Raw genomic sequence first — 23,921 nt, 5'->3', positions numbered from 1 at the left:
CATAAGATACATGCACGCCTGTGTGCTCTCAGCCAGAGACAGCAAAGCAGTGTCTGCAGGCCTGCGCAGAGCAGCCCCTCATGCCTCCAAACAAGACTCGTTGCCACTCAGTTCCTTCTCTACCACCTAGCAGAGCCTCTGCAGCCGAGGGGAAGGAAGGTGGAGCATCCATAGGGACAAAGCATCTCAAAGAACTCAAGGTCCTATAAGGTAAGTAACCTCTCCTCCGCCTTTGAGTGTATATGTCCCGATGGGTGCTCCACCAGAGGAGACTCCCAAGCAGTAACTTGACAGGGAGGCAAGTCCAAGATTGTTTGGAGGATTGCTTCACCAAAGATCATATCATCCCTAGAAGTAGGTAAGATGGCGTAATTCTTGGCAAGGGTGTGACCAGAAGACCAAGTTGCAGTCCTACACATTTCTGTTATGGGCAACATCTTTCAGCAGAGCTATAGCTGTGGACTGAGCTCTGGAGGAGTGTGCTGTTCTAACAGGTTGAAATGCAACCTGAAACTCCTTAGACAGTCTGAGAATGGAAATAGGTTGTCCATTCCTCCTCTCTGCAGATGACACAAATAATCTTGGAGAAGCCCCGAAGGTCTTAATCCTGTCAGGGTAGAGGGTGAGATTCCTTCTGACACCTAGTGTAAGTAGACTGGTCTCCCCTCCAGAGGCTTTGCGTAAAACACTGATAGGCGGCTCTCTTCATTAATGTGGTATTCTGAAGAGACCTTAGGAAGGAAGCGAGGATGGGGATGCAGTGTAACCTCATCTCTATAGAGGGTAGTAAATGGCGGGTCTGCCATAACACCAAGCTCTCCCATTCTTTAAGAGATGGCTCTAAAGAACTAAGTCTTGAAGGAGAAGTGCAGGAGAGAACAGGTAACCATAGGTACAAAGCGGGGGGCCCTCAGGGCACTGAGAAACAAATTAAGGTCCCACTTGGGAACTGGAGTCTCTACAGGGGGAAACAAGTTGTGTAGCCCCTTGAGGAATCTGGCATAAGTGATGTGGGCAAAAACCAAGAAGCCCTCAGTGGGTGACTGGAAGACTGTGACAGCAGCCAAAAGTATTTTGAGTAAGGCAAATTTATAGTGCGGACCTGACATCAGTATAACTATGCTGCTCAGGGGGGTGTGGATTTTTCACACCCCTGAGCAACAGTTATACCAACCTAACCGCCAGTGTAGACAGCGCTAAGTTGATAGGAGGGCTTCTCCCGTCGATGTAGCTACCGCCTCTCACAGAAGTGGATTAACCACACCGACGGGAGAAGCTCTCCCATTGGCACAGTTGTGTCTTTAATCAAGTGGTGCAACTGCAGAGCTGCAGCATTTTAAGTGTAGACCATGCCCTGGATTCACTGCTAGACCCTGTGTCTTCAAATCCAACAGGCAGCCCAGGATTCTGGAGAGTGGAACCTCTGATGCTTGAGACGAGTGCAGAGAACAGCAGGAATGGAAGCTTTTCCACTTCGGAAGGTAAGTTTCAAAGTACTAGTTTTACTGCTAAGATAGGAGAACTGACTCGACCTTATCCGAACGGGTTACTTCCGTGCTCAAAACTCACCTAGAGCGATGTGTGCTGGCAGTACTGGGGTCTCTTTCTGGCTGGTACTCTATAAAATTGTTCACCAAGGTGACCCCAAGGATTCCAGGAAGCCCAACTAGGGGGCTGATGGGGAAGGTCCCCACAGATACTTGTAACGCCTGGATATGGAGCATCTGGTGGGGTACTGAGCACTCCCCAAAATAGTGGCTTAGCAGGGTGTGATGGTATAATGCTGAAAAAGAGCCCTGTACTGAGACCTCAGAGTCCAAAGTATAATCATCCCCTGGGCAGAACACGGGAGAACCAGATACAGGTGCCAAATGTAGAGGCTGGACGTCTGACCGACGTTCAATCCAGGAGGATAGTGGTTGCAGGTGTCTGAGCGGTACCAGGGAAGGAGCTTTCGTAGAGGTCAGTAACAGGGGAGATGCCAGTTCCTCTGGTATGAAAAGGCCCTCTGGAGAGAGAAACCTGGAGGGTACTAAAGGGCTACGGTATGCGCAAGTCTGAGTTTGTACCAGAGCCTGGACAAGGGCGCCGTGCTGAGATGGTGAGCACGGTAGCAGAGAGGCTTGTAGAGAAACTTCTCTGACCTCCGAGCTCTGGTGCAGGGAAGGTGACGGTACTGGAGTGTCAGTAGGAGGCCTGTGGACATCTCAGGGCCGAGAGGGGTCACTCAGTACCAAGGTAGATGACTCCCTGTGTTATTAGAAGACTTCTCTGCATGCTGCTTCTTGTGAGGGGCCAGCGGCTCGGTTCTGGAATCAGACGGCACCTCAGCTGTGCCCTTAGAGGAACACAAGGCCTCCTTAGAGTGGAATTTAGGGGGTGATCCACCCCTCTTTCTTGTTTCCCAGATAAGGGCAAGAGGCGGCTGCTTCTCAGAAGTCCTCGCCTCTCAAGCTGCTGCTGGAGCAGCCTGGGACGTGGAGGCCAATGTACAGAGGAGGATGCGGGCCCCACCGGCGCTAGTGAGCATTCCATTAGAAGGTACTTCAGTCTAGCCTCTCTTTCTTTCTGAGACCTGCCTCTAAACCCTGAACTGATCTTGCACTTGGACAGAATGTGGGTGTCTCCAAAGCAGTTTGAATGCCTGTCACTACAGGGAAAAGACCTGTGGTAAGTTTGGCAGGACTTAAACCCTGGGATCTTTGGCACAATGCAGAGTGCTAATGGACCAAATTGGACGATAGAAAGAAAAAAGAGCCGGGGGCGGGAGGAATCCCTCCTCTCAACACAGCTGTGTTAAAACTGAACGCAGAAATAAAATAATCACACAAATAAAGCAAAAACTAAGAATAAATCACTATGTTAAGAAAGGCGGGAAGCTGAGAACCAGCGGACATGCAACCACTCCATCTCGAGCTGCAGGCAGTTGAGAAGGAACTGAGTGGCAGCAGGTCTGCACCCCCCTATATGCCCTCGGTTGGAGGCACCACTCTGGCAGGCATAGGCCTGCAGACACTGCTTTGTCGTCTCCGGTCAAGAGTGCACGGCATGTATGCATCCTATGGTGCAGCACCCTATGGACATACACTCAAAGGACTAGCTGATACAATGGTAGGACTGAGATTTTAAATCAGCAGAAGACTGATTTTACCACAGGATGGGGTGATCTGGCTCTTTAAGGAAACGAAGGATGCTTTTGTATTTCAGGCACTGGCCTGCTACTCAGAACACCTGGGTTCAATTCCTGGCTCTGCCACAGACTCTCTGGGTGATCTGGCAAGTCACTTAAACTTGCCGGACTTGATCCCAAACCCTTGGAAGTCGACGGGAGACATTCCACATCCTTCAAAGGGTTTGGGAAAACTAGATATTAGAAGAAAAGAGTTTTAAATAGGAGGGTGTGTGGTATGAGCTGTCTATTGCTAATGCTCTGGGAAGTAGTGATCCACTGGAAATCAAAGGAACTGGAGAATAACCTGCAACAGGAATCAGAGTAGCAACTGTTTCTAATCAGAGAGTGAAAACCGATCCTTACCCAGGGAGATCAGGGTCTCATAGTTCCCCTTCATCACGTTTTTGTAAAGCTCCTTCTGCCATTCGTCTAAGTTCTCCCACTCCTGCTCATTGAAATAGACGGAGACATCATCAAATGTCACCGGCACCTAGAATCACAAGGGTTACAATAAGCTTCTTTCTTAGACTATAGCGGCTTGACTCGAAGCCCACCGAAGTAAATGCCATTGACTTCCATAGGCTTTGGAGAAGATCCTTATGGCAGGGAATGTATCTTATGCTGTGCTCTTAGATGAGCCAAGTCTGGACCAACAATTTTAGCAGAAACTTTGAAGAGTCAGGCCCAAAATCAGCAAAAAGATATGTGTCTCCTGAAAGGTGCAGAGCACCCTCGCCTCCCACTGACTAAATGCAGTATTTGCAGCAGGTGGTCTGTTGAAAGCATATGGTGGGCTGGGCACATGGGGCTGCTGTCATCTAGGTTTCCAACCACTGTTTCCAAACTGCATCAGACGTGATGCATAAGTACACTCCTAATATTACTTTTCCACATCAGCACTTGCTGGAGATGAAAGGCAAATCAGTGACTGAGCTGGAAACAGAGCCCAGATGTCCTATACATTATGCATAAATGACTGGACCGACTGGGTCTGGCAAGTGAGTTTTTGGACACCATGAAGCCAGTAAGATCACTCCCTGCATCCGCACTCTTATAAAGTGGTGAATTAAAGGGCCTGCACATCAGAAGATATGAAAACCCATTCAGTATTTAAGTTTGTACCCCTCAACACTAGCTGGGATATTGTTACCTTGGGGACTTCTCCCTTAGTGCCTGGGGGCAGTCTTAAGATCCAGAAATTCCTGTTTCTCAGCAGGTTCTCCATGTTCTCCAGCCTTCTCTGCAGGAAATTATTCTCCTGGATCAGAGTTCCCAAAATAGTCCATTTACTCTCCAGCTGGTTACCAAATTCCATTGCTGTCTTCTCACCGTCTGTTAACTTCTTCTCAGTTGTCCCTGTTCTCTCCTCCAGATTCAGTAATCGTGTGGCATGGGAATTCACCTTCCTCTCCACAGCTTGGATGGCAGCCACTACTGTCCACAAGGAGATCTCTGTAGTGTGGTGATGGGCTTCATTCACAGGAGTTTGTTCAGGGACAGTGGGATCCTGTTTCCAAGAAGAGAAACTGAAAGTCAGCATCAGGGAAAAAACAGGCTAAGAGCCCTTCAGCACTACCTGGGGCTGGATCTTCTTGTACAGTCAGGATCCACACAGGGGAAAACTATTTCCTTTCCTGTACTGAAGGAGATTTGAAATGGAAACCCCACAATGTCTGACTCATAGGAAGTAAGGAATCTCCGTAGGCTATAGGGCTAAAAGGGACCATTCGATCAGCTATCCCAGTGGTTCTCAAACTTTTGTACTGGTGACCCCTTTCACATAGCAAGCCTCTGAGTGCGACCTGCCCGCCCGCCCCTTATAAATTAAAAACGTTTTTTCATGTATTTAACACCATTATAAATGCTGGAGGAAAGCGGGGTTTAGGGTGGAGGCTGACAGCTTGTGACCCCCCCATGTAATAACCTTGCGACCCCCAGTTTAAGAACCCCTGAATACTGGCCTGACCTGCACACCGCAGGCCATTGAGTTTTACCCAGTTGCTAGGCCGATACTCAGGCCAGGAACTAGTGCGTCCCGACAGCCCGGAGCTGGCCTCTTGACGCGCCCCACAAGCCCGCGCTCTGCGCACCCCGGCGGGGACCTACAGCCCCCCAGGGCGCCCACGGCCGAGGGCTGGGCGGAGCTTGGGCCCAGCAGCAGAAGCCCGGGCACGACGGCCGGTTTCTCTGGGGCAGGGGAGGCTCCCGCACAGACCGAGAACTCCCCCGCCGGGCCGGGCCAGACCTGCGCCCCAGGGAGCCCCCGGGAACCGGGCTGCTCCCCCCAGCGCCCGGGGCGGAGGTCAAACCCCCGGGGGTACCTGGGGAGCAGCGCCGGGCCCCGCCCCTGCCGCCCGGGACCCCCCAGCCCGGCCGGGCAGCACCGCGCTCCCGGGGCCGGGACGGGCGGGGAGAAGCTCCCGGGGCCCGAGGCTCCCCCGCCCGCCGGGCCCTTACCTGGGCAGCGGCCCGCTCGGCCATGGCCCCCCGGGCGGGGCTGCTCCCGCTGCGGGCTGGGCAGAGTCCCGGCGCCGCCTCGCCACGGGCCGGCCCCGCTGCCGGGCGGAGCAGAGCGAGCGCGGCCCGCAGGGAGGGAGGGAGCCGCGGCCTGGCTGCCGGGAGGGGCCGGGAGCGGCGGGGCGGGGCCGGCGGGGAGCGGGGCGGCAGCGGCCCCTGGCGGCGGGAATCGCCTCCCTTTCCCCGCCCTCACCGGACGAGAGAACAGGCTCCGTCCCCTGGGGGACCCGCCCATCCCCGTGTCCTCGGGCACCTGGGGAAGGAAGGGGGGGGGGCGAGCATCTGCCCCTATTCCACCGCCCACCAGTGGGACAAAGCACCGCGCGCCCGCCCACGGGCCCCAGCTCAGGGGACCCCGAGCTCTCTCCCCAGGTGCCTTGGCCGGGGCGGGGGATTCCAGCCACTTGCAAATTGTCCCCCAGGAACCCAGCTCTGGGACCAGAACAAAACAGGGACTGGTGCTTGGGCTACTGGGCCTGATGGAAAACCCACAGGGGGTGACCAGAAAAGGGGTGAAGATATTTTTAATGCTTTCAGTTGTTGGAAAGTTTGCTGGGTATCATATTGTCAGTGAGTTAGGGAGGGTCTTTAAAAGAATCTAAAATAACTCTAGGCCTTTTGTCTCCCCTCCTCTGTGCCAACCCATTGTTGGATGCTGCAAGTCACCTGCATTTTCCTTCTGAGCCCTGACAGGTAAAGTCCGCATTCCCACTCCCCTGATTGTAATGGGCTCAGTTCCATCTTTAGCACCCACACTGATAGGAGATAATAGACACCAGCTTTAAAACAAACAAAGTACTTCTTCCCACACCACACAATATACCTTTGGAACTCTTTGCCAGTGGACTGTGTGAAGGCCAAAATTATAACTAGGTTAAAAAAAATAGGTAAGTTCATGGAGAATAGGTCAATCAGTGCTAATAGCCAGGGGATGCAACCCTATCCACCGGATGTCCCTCAACCTCCAACTGCCTGAAGCATCTGGCACTGGCCCCTGTCAGAAGACAGGATACTGGGCTAGACGGACCATTGGTCTGACCTAGTATGGCCATTTTTATGTTATGCTCTAAAGAGACTGGCAATGAGTATTTCTTTGTTTACTAATTGTATTGCTCAAGTAAATAAAGGACCCGCATATTCTTTAACTTTGCCTTTAGTTCTTATCACAAAATCAGTTTTTAAAACACAGTATCCAAAATAGAGCAGATGTGTATAAGTAATGATGATACAAAAGATGGATTAAATTAAGCAGCCGGAGAGGCACAGAGTGTCATCAAAAGAAAGGCTTTACCGGGAAAGGGGTATTGTGAGGAACAGACACGCTTGCTTTGAGGAAAATCTGTTAGGAAAACACAGGCCCTGAGTCTGCTCTCACTCATAGTTGTGTAAATCAACAGTAACTCCACTGAAGTCAAAGGAGTAACACTGCCCTACATGAGATAAGAGTCAGGCTAAAAGAAGCTGAAATGGGGTAACCGCTATGGGACAGAGGCCTTGATGAGCAGTCTCTGTACAGGGGGGACTCCATCCATGTGATGGAGCCACACAAAAGAGATACTTGCAGCATTGGCCATGCCACACATTCAAAAATCGTGAGTCAGGCCCCTCAAAATCATGATTTAAAAACGAATAAATGTTGGGTTCTTCTTTCTTGCCTTCTGAGATTTTAGGTTACACTTGGTCACATTTTCAAGTTTTTCTCCACAACAAGGAACAGAAATGTAGGGTTTTTTTAAACAAAAGCTTAGAGCCTCCTGTAATCAGTTGCCTCTAGGAGATGGGGCTTGACAGACACCCAATATCCCAAGACTCGAGACAAGACTGCAAGAGTTAACAGTGTCTTTTGGGAGGGAGTGAAGGTTCTGCTTCCTGATTAGTGTAAACATATTAAAAATCAGTAAGGAGAAAACCAGTGCAATGGGGACTGAAGAAGCACATGAGCAGCTGGAAGGAGAAAGCAACAGCATCCTTCAGCCCACGGCCTGTCTCCACACATTGCAACAGGGTCCACGTTAAAAGTATGATTTGCTTATTAATGATACTTACAATATCCTGAACACTGTAGCAGGTAACCGCAAGCGTGTAGTGATGTAGCGGTACGTGTTCCTATTCATGGGCTCATTCAAGAGGCCCTGGTAAGCCTTGGTTAACAGTGGACAATGCTAATTACAGTACGTACATCAAAATAAAAGATTATGGGAGAAACCCTGAAATGACCGAGGTGTTGTTGTGGGGGAGGTAGGAACAACCGCCTTCTCACTCTGAAGGATGAGGTGACAGTGATCAGATTTGTACATGTTACGTGATAAGAAATAGCTCAACTACCCCCCCCCCCCACACACACACACCCCCCACTTGCCCAAGTGAAAAGCTCCATTGTGGTGACATGCCCAGATAGTTCCTGGGTCAGGACTCGGGGAGAACATCTCTTTGGATTTACCTGCAGTACTAACTTCCCATGTGTTCATGATTTTTTCAGGGTATTTCTCATTATCTCCCCACTTTAATTTTACTCTCGAGTCCTTCCTCTGCTGGAGTCACTAGAGAATTCACATGACCTCAAGGTGAGTGAAGGCTAAAGCGAGGGTCACGCTAGGAACAAGAACAGACTAGACCTCCCAAGCTATTGCTGGACGTGGGCCATGGCGCTGAACTTGAGATGTCCGCTTATATCCTAAGCAATTGCGATTCAGTTTTGTCCAGTGATGCCCAGCAGCAGGCCTTCCATACAGCGTGCCCATCTCCCTCCTACTCCCAGTCATTCATGTCCCTCCGACTTCTTCCTCTCCCGGTGCCGTCCACCTGCCGCCACGTGGGGATGTTTCACAAGCAGAAGTTGGTACCTCTGCGTGTCCCCATGGTGCCGTTGCTGCATTTTCAGTTGAGAGAGAAGAATCCTCCTCAGCTAATGTCCGTGGTTCCCCTTTCAGGTGGTGACGGAAGGAAGCCCACTGGCTGGGTTTCCACCTCTCCTCCAGGGGCTCAGACACACACGCTGATCTGATGGGATGTTTCAACTCCTCCTCTTGCCTTTCATCTGACTAACGCACCTGCTGTACGTTAACTCCACTGGCTACCACGTATCTTCCATCTTTACAACCAGGAGTCCAGCCTCTGCTCCCTGTCCAGGGCTCCGAGAAATCTCCGGATGCCCTTGCTCTGCGCTGTGGAGGCTCCGATGTTCTTTCAAAGATTCCTCATATCGGAAGCTTTTCCCACACGTGCCACACTGATGTGGCCATTCCCCAGCATGGACCTGCTGGTGCGTCTCAGGCTTCCCCGTGAAGCTTTCCCCACACTCAGTGCGGCACTTCAGCCCTTCTCCCGGGTCATTACCCTCATGGCCGACAGACCTGCCATGGCTTTTAGCAGCGGGGCCGCCCTGGTGCGGTCTCTCTTCCACGTGGTTTCTTTGGTGCTTCATGAAGCTCGTCTTGAGCATGAAGCTCTTGCCACACTCAGCGCACTGGAAGGGCCGCTCGCCGGTGTGCAGGCGCTGGTGGTTGAGCAGGTACACCTTGCGGCTGTAGCTCTTGTCACACTTGGTGCACTTGTAGGGCCACTCTCCCGTGTGGACGCGGTAGTGGTTGTTGAGCTTGGACTTCTCGCTGAAGCTGTTGTCGCACTGGGTGCACTTGTAGGGGCGCTCGCCCGTGTGCAGGCGCTGGTGGGAGATGAGCACGGCCTTCTGCCGGAAGCTCTTCTCGCACACCGTGCACTGGAAGGGCCGCTCCCCCGTGTGCACACGCTGGTGGTTGAGCAGATACACCTTGCGGCTGTAGCTCTTCTCGCACTCGCTGCACTTGTAGGGCTTCTCCCCGCGGTGAATCATCTGGTGGCGCAGCAGGTCTGACTGACAGTTGAAGCTCTTCTCGCACTCGGTGCACTTGTAGGGCCGCACCTTGGCATGGCTCCGCAGGTGCTTGACCAAATTCCCCTTCAGCCGGAAGCTCTTCCTGCATTCACTGCAGACAAAGGGCTTCTCTCCCGGCTGCACCACAAAGCCCTTGAGCAGGCCGAAGTCTCGGCCACACTGGGTTGATTGCTCCACTCTGATGACTGCAGGGTTAGCCAGCTGTGCAGCCACTCCCTGCTGTAGGTTCTGCAAAACGTCCTCTTCTGATTTCACCAAGAAAATCCTGTGTGGTTCTAACTTTTTCAGACATCCCTCCTGGGGCTTCTCCTCCTCTTTGCTCACTGTCCCATCATTTTCTAGATTAGAGAGAGAGAGAGAGAGGCATTAGTGCTTTGATCTGGAAAGAAAGCTCCCCTGGCTAAGAGATTCTGTGCAGAAAAAACTGACACTTTTCAATGGCCCAATGAGTAATTTATTGCTTCAGCATATGAACTCAACAGACCTAAAGTAGGGCTCGTCTTGGCTTGAAATCTTGTGAGCTAAACAGCACAATTTGGGTTGGATGTCATGACACTTCTAGGCTACACACCTCCTGCATCACTGCATGACTGATGTTATGAGCGTGAAACCACCCCTCCAAGCTGGTGTCGAGGGGTAAACATTCCCCCAGAGAAGGAATGGGGGCAGAGTAAAGGAGGGACCCCATTCTTCTGCATCACATCAAACACTCAGAAAGACAGGATCAACTGCCCCCCATTAGTCACACAGGGAGTGACTGACATTCACCATCAAATAACGGCTACACATTTACAATGGGGCTGTTAGACTGTAAGCGTCAGGTCAGGCTATGCCTGCTACCGTAATGAGAGTAGTTGGAACTACCTGCCGCTCATTAACCCCACTGCCTTGTGGGTAGCCAGCGAGGGCATAAGGTAAAGGGAGCAAACCCTGACAGATAAGCCCCCCGCCTTGTGGTGAATTCAGGAGAATGTAAGCCTACGCGAGTAAACTCAGACAGAAAATCTGGAGCAGAGCTCCAAAAGGCAGTCAGGGACTAATATTTTAGAAACTTTCTGGCAACTCCTGCAGCAGATCGGGTCCCAGATGTATTGATTCTTCCTCTTCTCTGGATTTTACCAGTGACACTGAGAGGGGGGTCCTGATGCATGGGCAACTCAGGGCCTCCATAGCATATGCCCAGGCTTGTGCCCTGGAGAGGTACTCCAGCTTCACCTCAAGTGTCGGCACAACTCGGGAGGCAGTCGTCACTGGTTCTAAGCTCTTACTCTATTGGCATAGCGTTGAATGCCAGGGGCTGTCTCTGACGGTGGGAGAGATCATCATATCTCACTGGACAACTACCACCCCCCATAAAACTGGGCAGCCCCCAGACAATAGGGTGTTGTCCCACCACAGTCTGCCTGCTTCAAATGGGTGCTTGGAACTTAGAGTTTTATAGCTTGACAAGTGGACTGTGACCAATGCACCAGGCAAATCAAGTAAAAGAAAGAAAACATCCTTAAAGACAGGTACGCACCATGACAACTGGATTATCTGAGGACCTTCAACAGATCAACGATGCATGTAAAACTGCCATGATTAATGACGAGCTGAAACGATTCAATGTGGATATCGCATCCCTCCAAGAAACTCGGCTAGCATCAAGCAGCTCTCTCAGAGAAAAAGACTACACGTTTATCTGGCAGGGGGAAAGCGCAGAAGAAACACAAGAGCACGGCGTGGGATTTGCCATTGAGAACTCACTTTTGGGGATGACTGAGCCACATACAAATGGATCAGAGAGAATTTTGGCACGACACTTGTTCACATCTGAGGACTCAGTCAATCTTGTGAGTGTGTATGCCCCAACACTCTCCTCGTCTTCTGACATCAAGGATCAGTTCTATGACCAGTTGAACACTACCGTCAGCAGGATTCCGAAACACAAATATGTTTTCCTGCTAGGGGACTTAATGCAAGGGTGGGAGCTGATCATAAAGCATGGACCAACTCTCTTGGTCAGCACGGAACTGGTAAGATGAATGTAAACGGTCAGAAACTGCTAGAACTTTATTCCTATTATCTCTGTGTAACAAACTTATTCTTCCAGACAAAGTCGCAACACAAAGTGTCTGGGAAACATCCCTGATCTGGCCACTGGCACCAACTGGATCTTATCATCACAAGGCATGCCAACCTTAACATTGTCCTCATTACCCAGAGTTATCAAAATGCTGATTGCAACACAGACCACTCTCTGGTACGCAGCAAGATCAGACTTAAACCAAAGAAAATACACATATCTAAAGTAAAAGGATGACTTCATATTAACCTCAGTGCCATAGCAGACCAAGAAAAGCCACAGCAATACAAGAACATATTACAAGCCCTTGACACCAGTGATTGTGTCACAAGTGCCCAGCTGAAGTGGGAGGAACTGAAGAACACAATCTCCAGTGCAGCTCTGTATCTTTAGGAAGAAGAAAAACAAGACCAACGACTGGTTTGACGCATATTCCAGTGTATTGACACTGGTCATAGAGGCCAAACACACCAGCCCAAACCACCTACAAGAGAGACCCAAATGAGAAAACCTTACCAGTGCCGAGAGTGGCAAGAACCAAGGTACAGCAAACTGCTGAACACTGCACCAGTGACTATTGGCTGCACTTATGTGAAGGCATCCAAGTAGCAGCTGATGCAGACAACTTCAGAAACATGTATGACGGGATCAAGAAAGCCTTGGGTCCAACTTCAAAGAAGACAGCCCCATTGAAATCAACAACAGGGGAAACAATCAGTGATCGCACCAAGCAAATGGATCCCTGTGTAGAACACTACTCTGACCTTTACTCTAATTAAATATTGTTAAGGACATAGCCATCAACGCCATCAAAAGCCTGCCTGTTATGAACCAACTTGACAATGAGCGAACTGTTGAGCAGCTTAGCCTTGCCATAGATGGTCTCCCCAATGGAAAGGCCCCTGGAAAAAACTACATACTGTCCGAGGTTATAACATGCAGAAAATCTATTCTACTGCAACATCTTCATGAGTTGCTCTGCCTATCCTGGAAAGAAGGCGAAGTACCACAAGAAATGAGAGACGGCAACATCATCACTCTATAAAAACCAGGGTGACAGGAGCGACTGTAACAACTATTATGGCATTTCCCTTCTTAGTATTATGGGAAAAGCCTTTGCCCACTTGTCCTGAACAGACTTCAGACCCTTGCAGGCAGAATCTATCTTGAATCACAGTGCAGCCACAGAGCTGAAAGGTCTACTATCAACATGATCTTCTTGCTGAGATAACTACAAGAGAAATGCAGAGAACAAAAGCCCCTCTACATAGCCTTCGTCCATCTCACAAAGGCTTTTGACCTTGTCAGTAGAAGTGGACTATTCATGCTTCTAGAAAAGATTGGATGTCCCCCCAGGCTCCTAAGCATGATTCGATCCTTCCATGAAAACATGTACAGCACAGTTCGATATGACGGCTCAGTGTCTGAGGCTTTCCAGATTCATAGCGGAGTTAAGCAAGGCCGTGTACTTGCCCCAACTCTGTTTGGGACCTTCTTCTCCCTGCTACTGAAACAAGCTTTTGGTTCCTCAGCTGAGGGAATCTACTTGTACACAATGTCTGATGGATTGCTGTACAATCTTGCAAGACTCAGATCTAAAACCAAGACTCGGGAGGCCCTTATCCAACACCTCCTTTGCTGATGACGCAGCAGTGACAACCCACACAGAAGCTCATCTTCAAAGTCTAATGGACAGTTTTTCTAAAGCCTGCCAAGACTTTGAGCTTACTAGAAGCCTAAAAAAGACTAACATAATGCGCCAAGGAGTTGAGGAAGCATTCTCCATCAAGATCAACAACTATGAACGTGAAGCGGTGAACAAATTCACATGCCTGGGGTCCACTATCGCAGTCAACCTTTCACTTGAAACAGAACTCAACATCCACATTGAAAAACCCGCCACAACAATGTCTAGACTGAACAAGAGGGTCTGGCAGGACAACAAACTGACAGAACACACAAAGATCTGTGTGTATCATGCGTGTGTTATCAGCACACTTTTGTACGGTAGCAAGACCGGGACCTTATATTCTCATCAGGAAAAGAGGCTCAACAGCTTTAATATGCATTGCCTTCACTGAATCTTTGGAATCTCTTGGAGGGACAGAGTCACCAACACTGAGGTCCTCGAACAGGCCAGCATACCCAGCATCCAAACACTCCTCAAACAAACAGAGAAGCCTCCGCTGGCTTGAGCACGTGTGCTGAATGAATGATGGGCGCATCCCAAAGGACATCCTCTACGGCAAATTGGCATCTGGAGAAAGACGCAACCGAAGCCCAAAATTGCATTTCAAGGATGCGTGCAAGCGAGACCAAGAAATGGATGTGGACAAATGGGAAGATCGCACTCAAGACCGGAGCCTTTGGAAACAAGAGTTTAACAAAGGTCTCTGGAGTTCCAGGAGAAAGCTGTCCAGCTTAGCAGAGAAGAAAAGAGCTCGCAGAAGGTAGGGCCCAAAGGGTCAAGACACCACCTTTAAATGTGACAGATGCGGCAGAGATTGTCTCTCTCAAGTGGGTCTCTTCAGGCATAAAACCAACTGAGTAAATTCTTTACCTCTCAGGGGCGCACATTCATGGGCTCCCGAGACTGAAGGATGCCTACTACTATTAGACTGTAAACTCTTTGGGGCAGAGATTGTCTTTTTGTTCTGTGTTCATACAGCACCTAGCACAATGGGGCCCTGATTCAGGAATGCAATACAAATAATAATAAATGATCATTTAGAACAGGTAAGAACACACAGAGGTGGAGGAGCTCCGAGGAGCCGCAGGTAGCTACTCCACTCACCTCCTTTGAGGTGTTTCAATCCCTTAGAGCCCCACTGTGACACCCTGACACCCCAGTATTCACCACTGTCATGTAGTTAGGACATGTTTTGTACAAAGTATGTCTTGTGAGGTATCATTCTAAAAGTCTTGATCTGCTAGACATTAATATCTCGTTGGATTGTATGTGCTATTGTTGTATGTGAAGTTATGAAGTTTGGCTATATATGTGTTACTGAAACATGTTGTGGGGTTGAAAACACCCACAAGCAGCCTTTCAGGTACAGTAAACAGTAAAAAGGCCAAACCATGTTAATGGCTTATTGAGGAAATGCACACAAACATGAGAATTACCCCAGGAACTGTGTACAACAGAAACCTCTCAGAGATAGCACTACACAATAAGAACTCTTTGACCCAGGTCACAGGAAAAGAGCTTTCCAGCAAGTGGGGAGAAGATATAAAAGGGGCATAATGACAGCATGAGAGGACCTCACTCTCCCTACAACACCATGACTGGAAACACATTGTGGGCAAGGACTGAACTGTGGGAAGTGATGGTCCCAGGTGAGAAGGATTTTTAGCCTGAGTGTGAAAACCTGGGAAAGCCAAGGCAATGTGTGCCTTAAGAATCTGCCAGCCTGTTTATCACTCACGGTGAGAATTTGCTAATTTATATCCTACCTATCTAGTGTTTTAAGCTCAGTTTGCGTTTTTTGTTTATTTACTAAGGTGATCTGCTTTGGTCTATTTGCTATCACTTATAATCATTTTTAATCCATCTTTTGTAGTTAATAAACTTGTTTTTGCTTTTTCTAAAAAAAGTTTGTGGAATTCATAACTGGGGGGCAAAAAGCTGTGCATCTCTCTCTCCACACTGAGGGAGAGAGCAAATGTTATGTAATTACACTGTACAGTTCTTTTGAGTTTACACTCCAGAGGGGGGTGTGCACTTGAGTAACTGGGCAGTTTCTTCGCTGAGCCTTCTCATGCAGAGCTGATCTCACTGTCTGTGTGTTTCTGCACCAGGGGGTGTCCCTACCTGTATGTGCGCTGGTAAAGTGCAGCCTGAAGCTTGGGGAAGGGCTTGACAGGCTGCATAGCAGTACAGTGTTAAGGGAACCCAGGCTGGTGGGTCAGGCAGGTGAAGTGGTACCCCAGTACATCAGGTGGATCCCCAGACCGGGGGGGCAACCCATCACACCCACTCCCCCATAGCCAATGGGAGTTTTGCACAAGAGCAACCTGCAGGAGCAAGTCAATGCTCACCCATGCTGGAGCCTGAGAGAATTCTTCCTTCCCCCAATTCCTGATGGTCCCCAGCATCCAGCTCTTCCTCTTGTTTAATCCAGGTTGAAGTGTCAGATGTAGAAACTGGTGATTATGTTAATGAGAAACAGAAACAAATTAGTGTGTGTTTTACCAGCACTTATTGACCTCTTTCTGCAAACGATTTGGGGCTAGAGCTGTCTGGGACGGGTGGAAGGTTGATAACATTTTGTGGAGAGAAGGGAAAACAGATGAGAAAACACATCCAGACAGATGCAGTTATACATGCTGATGGGCCAGGTGCTGTTCACGCCTTTCACCAAGTTCAGGTTTCAACCCACTCCTCACCTGTGCTGGGCTCCACGGGAATTTCTCTGTCCGCCAAACCCCTCTGGCCCCTGATACACGGCTCCTCCCCTCCTTCAGCCTGGGGCAGGATGTCAGGGTTGGAAATGGCAGGGCCTATTCATGAAGACAGAGTTGAGGGGAAATGAGTGGTTTATTCATATTCACCAGGCACTTACATGTGATTTTAAACCTGAGCTGAACAGAGGCAGAACTGGTGATCCTCAGGAAAGCAGATCTCTGCTTTTCCCAGGGGAGCCTGAGGAATTCCCACACTCCTGTAATATTGTTCCCTGCAGGGTCACACAGCTGCCCACTTTTCATCCTCTTGTCTTGGGGGGTTCACTTCTGCCTGGGCAGAGGTCAGGGCGAAAAGGGGGCGTGGCAGGGGCTGAGACAGGGCGTGGCTGGCATGTGGGTTTCAAGTGCAAATCCAGTTCATGAACATGAGACGCCTGGCAGATACTTGGGAGGGCTCCAAGAGACTCCTACAGCCAGCCAGGAGTAGCAGTTCACCTGTGTGCGCTCTGGAGCTGCACTTCCAACAGATAGTTCAGTGCCTCATATGCAGACTACAGGACACTTTGTGGCCCACTGGCCTGCAGCCCCCTTCTCTCATCTTCCTTCAGCTTGTTGGATGATGAGTAACAAAGTGCTGGGCCCTGCCGACGACTCTCTCAGCCCTCGCCCAAACCCTGCATTTTTTAGTCCTTACGGAGAACGTGTGGGTTTGTGATACTTGGTAGAACTCACCTGTGCTGGGGTCCACAGGGATTTCTCTTTCCACCAGCCCTTCCTTCTTCTGGATTCTTTCCTCCAATCCTCCCAGTGATTCCCACCGATCCCTGACACACGGCTCCTCCCCTCGTTCAATGCGGGACAGAATGTCTGGCTTAGAAACAGCGTAGTCTGTTCATGGTAGCAGATGTTAAGGGAACGTCATGGCCTATTAATGTTCATTACAAATAATGCTAAATGATTTTAAACCAGCTCCCCTTCCCTCGCTGAAGCTGACGACAGATCTGAAAGGAGGCCAATACCTAATAAGGATCCTGTAAAAAGATACCATTTCTTGTGGAGGTCGGGTGTGCTTCCCAGCAGAAGAGCCGGGGGTCACCACATAGAAGGGGAGTTGATCGGCCAGAGCCAGTTCAGGGAGGAATGCTCAATGCTATATTATTACCAGGTGAACAAAAGGAGAGGTTACTTACCTTATGGTAACTTTAATTCTTCAAGATGTTTTATCCCTATGGGTATGCGCACCATAAGATGTGCACGTAACCAACTCGCCTAAGAGAGATATCTCTTTACGACAGTGGAACTCAACCTGCAGCCCAATCAGCACACAGCTGTGGCCCATGTGACATCCCCAGGGCCATACAGTTAGTCTATATATTGCGTGGATGCGGCTCACATAACATATAGAGAGCTACATATGTGGCCCATAATGGTAAATCGGTTGAGAACCACTACTTTAAGAGATCTATGAGGGGAGGGGGTAGGAGTAAGTTGTTCTGGGGTCATTGTTGCTAGGCAGATTTAGAACTCCACATCTGGAAGTTTCTGGAATTGGGTGTGGTAGTTTTGGGCATGCTCCAGTAGGTTCCCTGTTGCTGGGGTCAGACACCAGGAGGGCAAGCAGGTAGGGCCTTTTGCAAAACAGCTGCCATGTGCCCTGCGTAGGTTGGGAGAAGTTGAGCCCAGGAGCAGAAAGCAGATTGTTTTCCCTAACTCTGAAGCATTTTACAGCAGGTAAGTGATGTTGTTAAACCGACAACAGGGAAACATAGCCAGTGTTAATTAAAGGAAGGGGAAATTGGGAGGTAAAAATAATTTATTTTATTGTAATTGTATACTGTGAATGTTGTATTGATTTTATCCCAAGTGTTTTAATTACATTAACTCAACCAGTGCGATTCACCAGCTTTTCTTTAAATTTGATCATGGGGAAAGAGTCATTTAGATTTTGCAATTTCTTGTAACAGGGTTTGTTTTAAATCTATACACTTAACTGAGTGAGTGGTTAATCAGCTAGGTGACTGGGGGAAGAGTCTGCATGGATTCCATCTGAAGATTCCTAGAAGCAAGTGGAGGGAAGATGTTGCTTTTGAACCAGCAGACTGTACAGATTTAGTGGTCAAAGAATCAGACTCAGGTGAACTCAACCTAAACTTTTGGGAACTCTGAGTTTCCTTTCACTGTGTTTCTGTGGAGACTGAGCTGTTTAGATTTAATTTGTTTTCTTTATGTTTATGCATAACTGTGAAGACAATGTATAAAGTTGCCAGGTTATGTTGTAGAAATTAAGTTATTATTCATTATGTTTCTTTATCATAAGATTTATAATGTTGGTACTTAATTAAGTTCATTCCTTTTGTTCTTTTGGGGACTTGAATGTGGGGAGGTTGACCCTGTGCAATCCTTGCTGAAAATCCTTAGACTGAATTTTGGGTTTCCAGCTACTTTTCTGTGGGAGTTGGGGTTTTTTAGGCACTAGAGAAGGACAATGAAATGAACTCAACCCCCCGCAAAGGTTACATGTGCACACCCATGTGCTCTCAATGAGAGACAGCAAAGCAGGGTCTGCAGGCCTGCGCAGAGCGGGACCTTGTGCCTCCAAAAAAGGGCATATAAGGAGGCGTGAACTCATTGACACTCAGTTCCTTCTTGACTGTGAAGAAGAGCCTCTGCAGCCGAGCGGAAGGAAGGTGGAGCTGACATAGGGACAAAACACCTCAAAGAACTCAAGGTCCTATAAGATAAGTAACCTCTCCTCCTTTGAGTGTATATGTCCCTATGGGTGCTCCACCAGAGGAGACTCCCAAGCAGTAAACTCCATGGGGAGGCAAGTCCAAGATGGTTCGGAAGACTGCGTCACCAAAGGCAGAAGTAGGTAAGATGGCGTAATGCTTGGCAAAGGTGTGAACAGAAGACCAAGTTGCAGTCCTACACATTTCTGTTATGGGAATGTCTTTCAGCAGAGCTATAGCTGTGGACTGAGGTCCGGAGGGGAGCGTGCTGTCACTTTGTGAGGGGGCCGCATTGCAGCATGTTCTAAACAAGCTGAATTGCAGCCCATTAGACAGTCTGAGTGGAAATAGGGTTTCCCTTCATCTTCTCAGCAGATGATACAAATAATCTCTGAGAAGCCCAGGTAGAAGGTTAGAGCCATTCTGACACCTAGTATAAGTAGACTGGTCTCCTCTCCAGAGACTTTGGGTAAAACACTGATAGGCGGCTTTCTTCTGGCTCTGCCATAAGAGCACTGAGCTCTTCCATTCTTCCAGCTGAAGAGACGGCTATAAGGAACTAAGTCTTGAGGGAGAGGTAGAAGTCCCTGCCTCTCAAGGTGCTGCAGCAGCCACTGGGACGTTGAAGCCAATGTAAGGAGGAGGACGCGGGCCCCACCGGGGCTAGTGAGCATTCCATTAGAAGGCGCTTCAGTCTAGGCTCCCTGAACTGATCTTACACTTGGACAGAATGTGGGTGTCTCCAATGCAGCTCAAATGCCTGTCACTACAGAGAAAAGACCTGTGGCAGGTTTGGCAGGACTTAAACCCCAGGATCTTTCGCATAACACAGAGTGTTAATGGACCAAAATGGACTATAGAAAGAAAAAAGGGGCGGGGGGGAGCTTTGTTAAAACTGAACGCAGAAATAAAATGATCACACAAACACAGGAAAAACTAAGAATAAATCCCTATGTTAAGAAAGGCGGGAAGCCGAGAACCAGTGGACATGCAACCACTCCATCTCAAGCCGCAGGCAGTTGAGAAGGAACTGAGTGGCAGCAGGTCCGTGCCCCCCTATATCCCCTCATTTGGAGGCGCCACTCTGGGCAGATGTGGACCTGCAGACACTGCTTTGTAGTTTCCAGTCAAGAGCACATAGAGTGCGTGCATCCTATGGTGCAGCACCCTATGGACATACACTCAAAGAACTAGCTGATGCAATGGTAGGACTGAGATTTTAAATCAGCAGAAGACTGATTTTACCACAGGATGGAGTGATCTGGATCTTTAAGGAAACGAAGGATGGTTTTGTATTTCAGGCACTGGCCTGCTACTCAGCACACCTGGGTTCAATTCCTGGCTCTGCCACAGACTCCCTGTGTGACCTGACAATCACTTAAGCTTGCCAAACCTGATCCGAAGTGCTCTGAAGTCAATGGGAGACATTCCACATGCTTCAAAGGGTTTGGGAAAACTAGATAGCTGTAGCTCACGAAAGCTTATGCTCAAATAAATTTGTTAGTCTCTAAGGTGCCACAAGTCCTCCTTTTCTTTTTGCGAATACAGACTAACACGGCTGTGTTAGGATATAGATATTCAGGCCTGTCTGTAAAGGCCTATACTCTAAGAATTTAGGTGTATTCTTATCACTTGGCTAGTTATAGAGGTATAAAAGAAAGAATCAAAATCACTGTCAGCTGGTGTAAGAGCCTTCTCTTACTGTGACAGTCTGAGGCCCTGTTCTTAGGCTAAGGCCTTTGGCTAAGCAGCAGAGGCAGCCAGAAGCTGGGAAGCGAACGGTCACATCCTCACATTCCAAACTAGTCACATTGAAAGAAGGTGCTATTGGGCTCTTAGGAATACAATCCTGTCCTGATAGTGCCTATCGCCTCCAGAGAAAGGGAAGTGCCTAGATAATGTAAAAGGAAACTTAGTTTGATAGCATCCTGTCCGGCAAGAACTCACTTATCAATAGCTGGGATGTGAAATCCTCACTTCTGTATTGTTTTGTCATTATAGTTCCCATTTTGCTATTGTTTGTCTGTATCACCTCTGTCTGGTTCTGTGATTGTTCCTGTCTGCTGTATAACTAATTTTGCTGGGTGTAAACTAATTAAGGTGGTGGGATATAATTGGTTACATAATCATGTTACAATATGTTAGGATTGGTTAGTTAAATTTCAGGAAAATGATTGGTTAAGGTATAGCTAAGCTGAACTCAAGTTTACTATATAGTCTGCAGTCAATCAGGAAGTAAGGGGGTGGGTGTGTGTTGGGAAAATGGGAACAGGGAATGTGGGTAAGGAAATTGGAATCATGTTTTGCTAAAGAGAGGAAATGGGAACAGGGAATAGCGGTAAGGACATTGCAATCATGTTTTGCTAAAGGGGGAAATGGGAACAGGGAATGGGGGTAAGGAAATTGGAATCATGTTTGGCTAAGGGCAGGAATGGGAACAAGGACACAGGTGTAAGGCTCTGTGGTGTCAGAGCTGGGAAGGAGGATACTAAGGAAGGAAACTGGAATCATGCTTGCTGGAAGTTCACCCCAATAAACATCGAATTGTTTGCACCTTTGGACTTCGGGTATTGTTGCTCTCTGTTCATGCGAGAAGGACCAGGGAAGTAAGTGGGTGAAGGAATAAGCCCCCTAACAGGCTGCTACTCTGAAACTAGATATTAGAGGCATCGCAGCGATGAACAGGCTCCTCGCGTACTCTGCAGCATGTAACTACAACGGTTATCTGCAGCTAGGAAGCACTGGACCATATATACATCTGCAGTTTCCAATTTAGTTCTAAATAGGAGGGTGTGTGGTATGAGCTGTCGATTGCTAATACGCTGGGAAGTAGTGATCCACTGGAAATCAAAGGAACTGGAGAATAACCTGCAATGGGAACCAGAGTAGGAACTGTTTCTAATCAGAGAGTGAAATGGCTATTAGTCAGGATCAATGGCTATTAACTAGGATGAGTAGGGATGTTGTCCCTAGCCTCTGTTTGCCAGAAGCTGGGAATGGGCGACAGGGAACGGATCACTTGATGATTACCTGTTCTATTCATTCCCTCTGGGGCACCTGGCATTGGCCACTGTCAGAAGACAGGATACTTGGCTAGATGGACCTTTGGTCTGACCCAGTATGGCCATTCTTATGAAAACTGATCCTTACCCAGAGAGATCAGGGTCTCATAGTTCCCCTTCATAACGTTCTTGTAAAGCTCTTTCTGCCATTCCTCTAAGTTCTCCCACTCCTGCTCATTAAAATAGACTGAGATGTCATCAAATGTCACCGGCACCTGGAATCACAAGGGTTATAATAAGCTTCTTCTTAGACTATAAGGACCTGACCCAAAGCTCACTCAAGTGAATGCCACTGACTTCCATAGGTTATGGAGGAGATCCTTATGGCACGGAATGCATCTTGTGCTGTACTCGTAGATGCACCAAGACCGGAGTACTAATTTTAGCAGAAACTTTGAAGAATCAGGGCCAAATTCAGCAAGAAGATGTGTGTCTCCTGAAAAGCGCAGAGCGCCCTCAGCTCCCACTGACAAATGGAGCATTTGTAGGTGGTCTGTTGAGAGCATCTGGTTGGCTAGCTCTGGCGTAAGTTTCCAACCACTGTTTCCAAATTGCATCAGAAGTGATACATAAGTACACTCTTAATATTACTTTTCCACATCAGCACTTGCTAGAGATGAACAGCAAATCAGTGACTGAGCTGGAAACAGAGCCCAGATGTCCCGACTCTCAGTCCCGTACATTATCCACAAACGACTGGACCAGCTGGATCTGGCCAGTAAGTTATTGGACACCTTGAAGCCAGTAAGATCACTCCCTGCATCTAAGGTGTAATAAAGTGAATTAAGGGGGCCTGCACATCAAAAGATATGAAAATCCGTTCAGTACCTAAGTTCCTATCCCTCAGCACTAGCTAGGACGGGATAGGCAACCTATGGCACGCATGCCAAAGGCAGCACACGAGCTGATTTTCAGTGGCACTCACACTGCCTGGGTCCTGGCCACCAGTCTGCGGGGCTCTACATTTTAATTTAACTTTAAATGAAGCTTCTTAAACATTTTAAAAACCTTATTTACTTTACATACAACAATAGTTTAGTTATATATTATAGACATATAGAAAGAGACCTTCTAAAAACGTTAAAATGTATTACTGGCACGCAAAACCTTAAATTAAACAATAAATGAAGAATAAATGAAGACTCAGCACACCACTTCTGAAAGGCTGCCAACCCCTAAGCTAGGATATTGTTACCTTGGGGACTTCTCCCTTAGTGCCTGGGGGCAGTCTTAAGATCCAGAAGTTCCTGTTTCTCAGCAGGTTCTCCAGATTCTCCAGCCTCCTCTGCAGGAAGTTATTCTCCTGGATCAGAGTTCCCAAAATAGTCCATTTACTCTCCAGCTGGTTACCAAATTCCATCACGGTCTTCTCACAGTCTGTTAACTTCTTCTCAGTTGTCCCTGTTCTCCCCTCCAGATTCAGTAATCGTGAGGCATGGGAATTCACCTTCCTCTCCACAGCTTGGATGGCAGCCACTACAGTCCACAAGGAGATCTCTGTAGTGTGAGGATGGGTTTCTCTCACAGGAGCTTGTTCGGGAACATCAGGCGCCTGCTTGCATGAAGAAAAACAAAGTCAGCATCAGGGAAAAACAGCACAAGAACTGTTTCCCTTCCTGTAGTGAAGCAGATTTGAAATGGAAACCCCACAATGTCTGACTCACATCAAGTGTGGAACATTCACAGGCTTTAGGGCCAAAAGGGACCATTCGATCATCTAGCCTGATCTCCTGCGCACCACAGGCCATTCAGTTTTACCCAGTTACCCCGGTACTGAGCCAGATAACTAGTGTAGCGGTCCTCAAACTGTGGGCCGCAATCCCCTGACTCCGTTTTCACGAGGCTGCCGGGGCTGAAGCCGGGAAGCGGAAGGTAGGGGGTAGGGTTGCCAGGTTCCGGTTTTCAGCCGGAACGTCTGGTCGAAAAGGGCTCCTGGCGGCTCCAGTCAGCACCACTCAGCCGGCCGTTACTGCACGAACTAGCAACCGAGGAGCTGGCGTCTTGACGCGCTCCACAAGCCCGCGCTGTGCGCACCCCGGCGGGGACCTACAGCCCCCCAGGGCGCCCACGGCCGGGGGCTCGGCGGAGCTTGGGC

At 48.8% G+C, this 23,921-nt stretch overlaps 1 protein-coding gene across 1 annotated transcript in view; it reads right to left on the bottom strand.

The window, feature by feature from the left end:
- The window catches only part of LOC102933579 (zinc finger protein 850), a 46,196-nt gene extending 24,220 nt beyond the window's left edge, over positions 1-21,976 (bottom strand). The window contains exons 1-6 of the mRNA XM_043538841.1: positions 21,854-21,976; positions 16,768-16,923; positions 16,018-16,131; positions 15,670-15,774; positions 4,323-4,679; positions 3,536-3,662 (exon numbers count right to left, since the gene is read on the bottom strand). Coding sequence (XP_043394776.1) covers positions 3,536-3,662; positions 4,323-4,679; positions 15,670-15,774; positions 16,018-16,131; positions 16,768-16,923; positions 21,854-21,892 — 898 coding nt within the window. The 5' untranslated portion in view covers positions 21,893-21,976. The remainder of the gene's footprint in view (positions 1-3,535; positions 3,663-4,322; positions 4,680-15,669; positions 15,775-16,017; positions 16,132-16,767; positions 16,924-21,853) is intronic.
- Between the last annotated feature and the right edge of the window lie 1,945 nt (positions 21,977-23,921).

This window comes from Chelonia mydas, chromosome 2 (assembly GCF_015237465.2).
Source record: "Chelonia mydas isolate rCheMyd1 chromosome 2, rCheMyd1.pri.v2, whole genome shotgun sequence".
In the NCBI taxonomy this organism is placed as follows: Eukaryota; Metazoa; Chordata; order Testudines; family Cheloniidae; genus Chelonia; species Chelonia mydas.
Note: the sequence above shows the minus strand (reverse complement) of the source record. Positions and strands in the feature narration are given on the sequence as shown.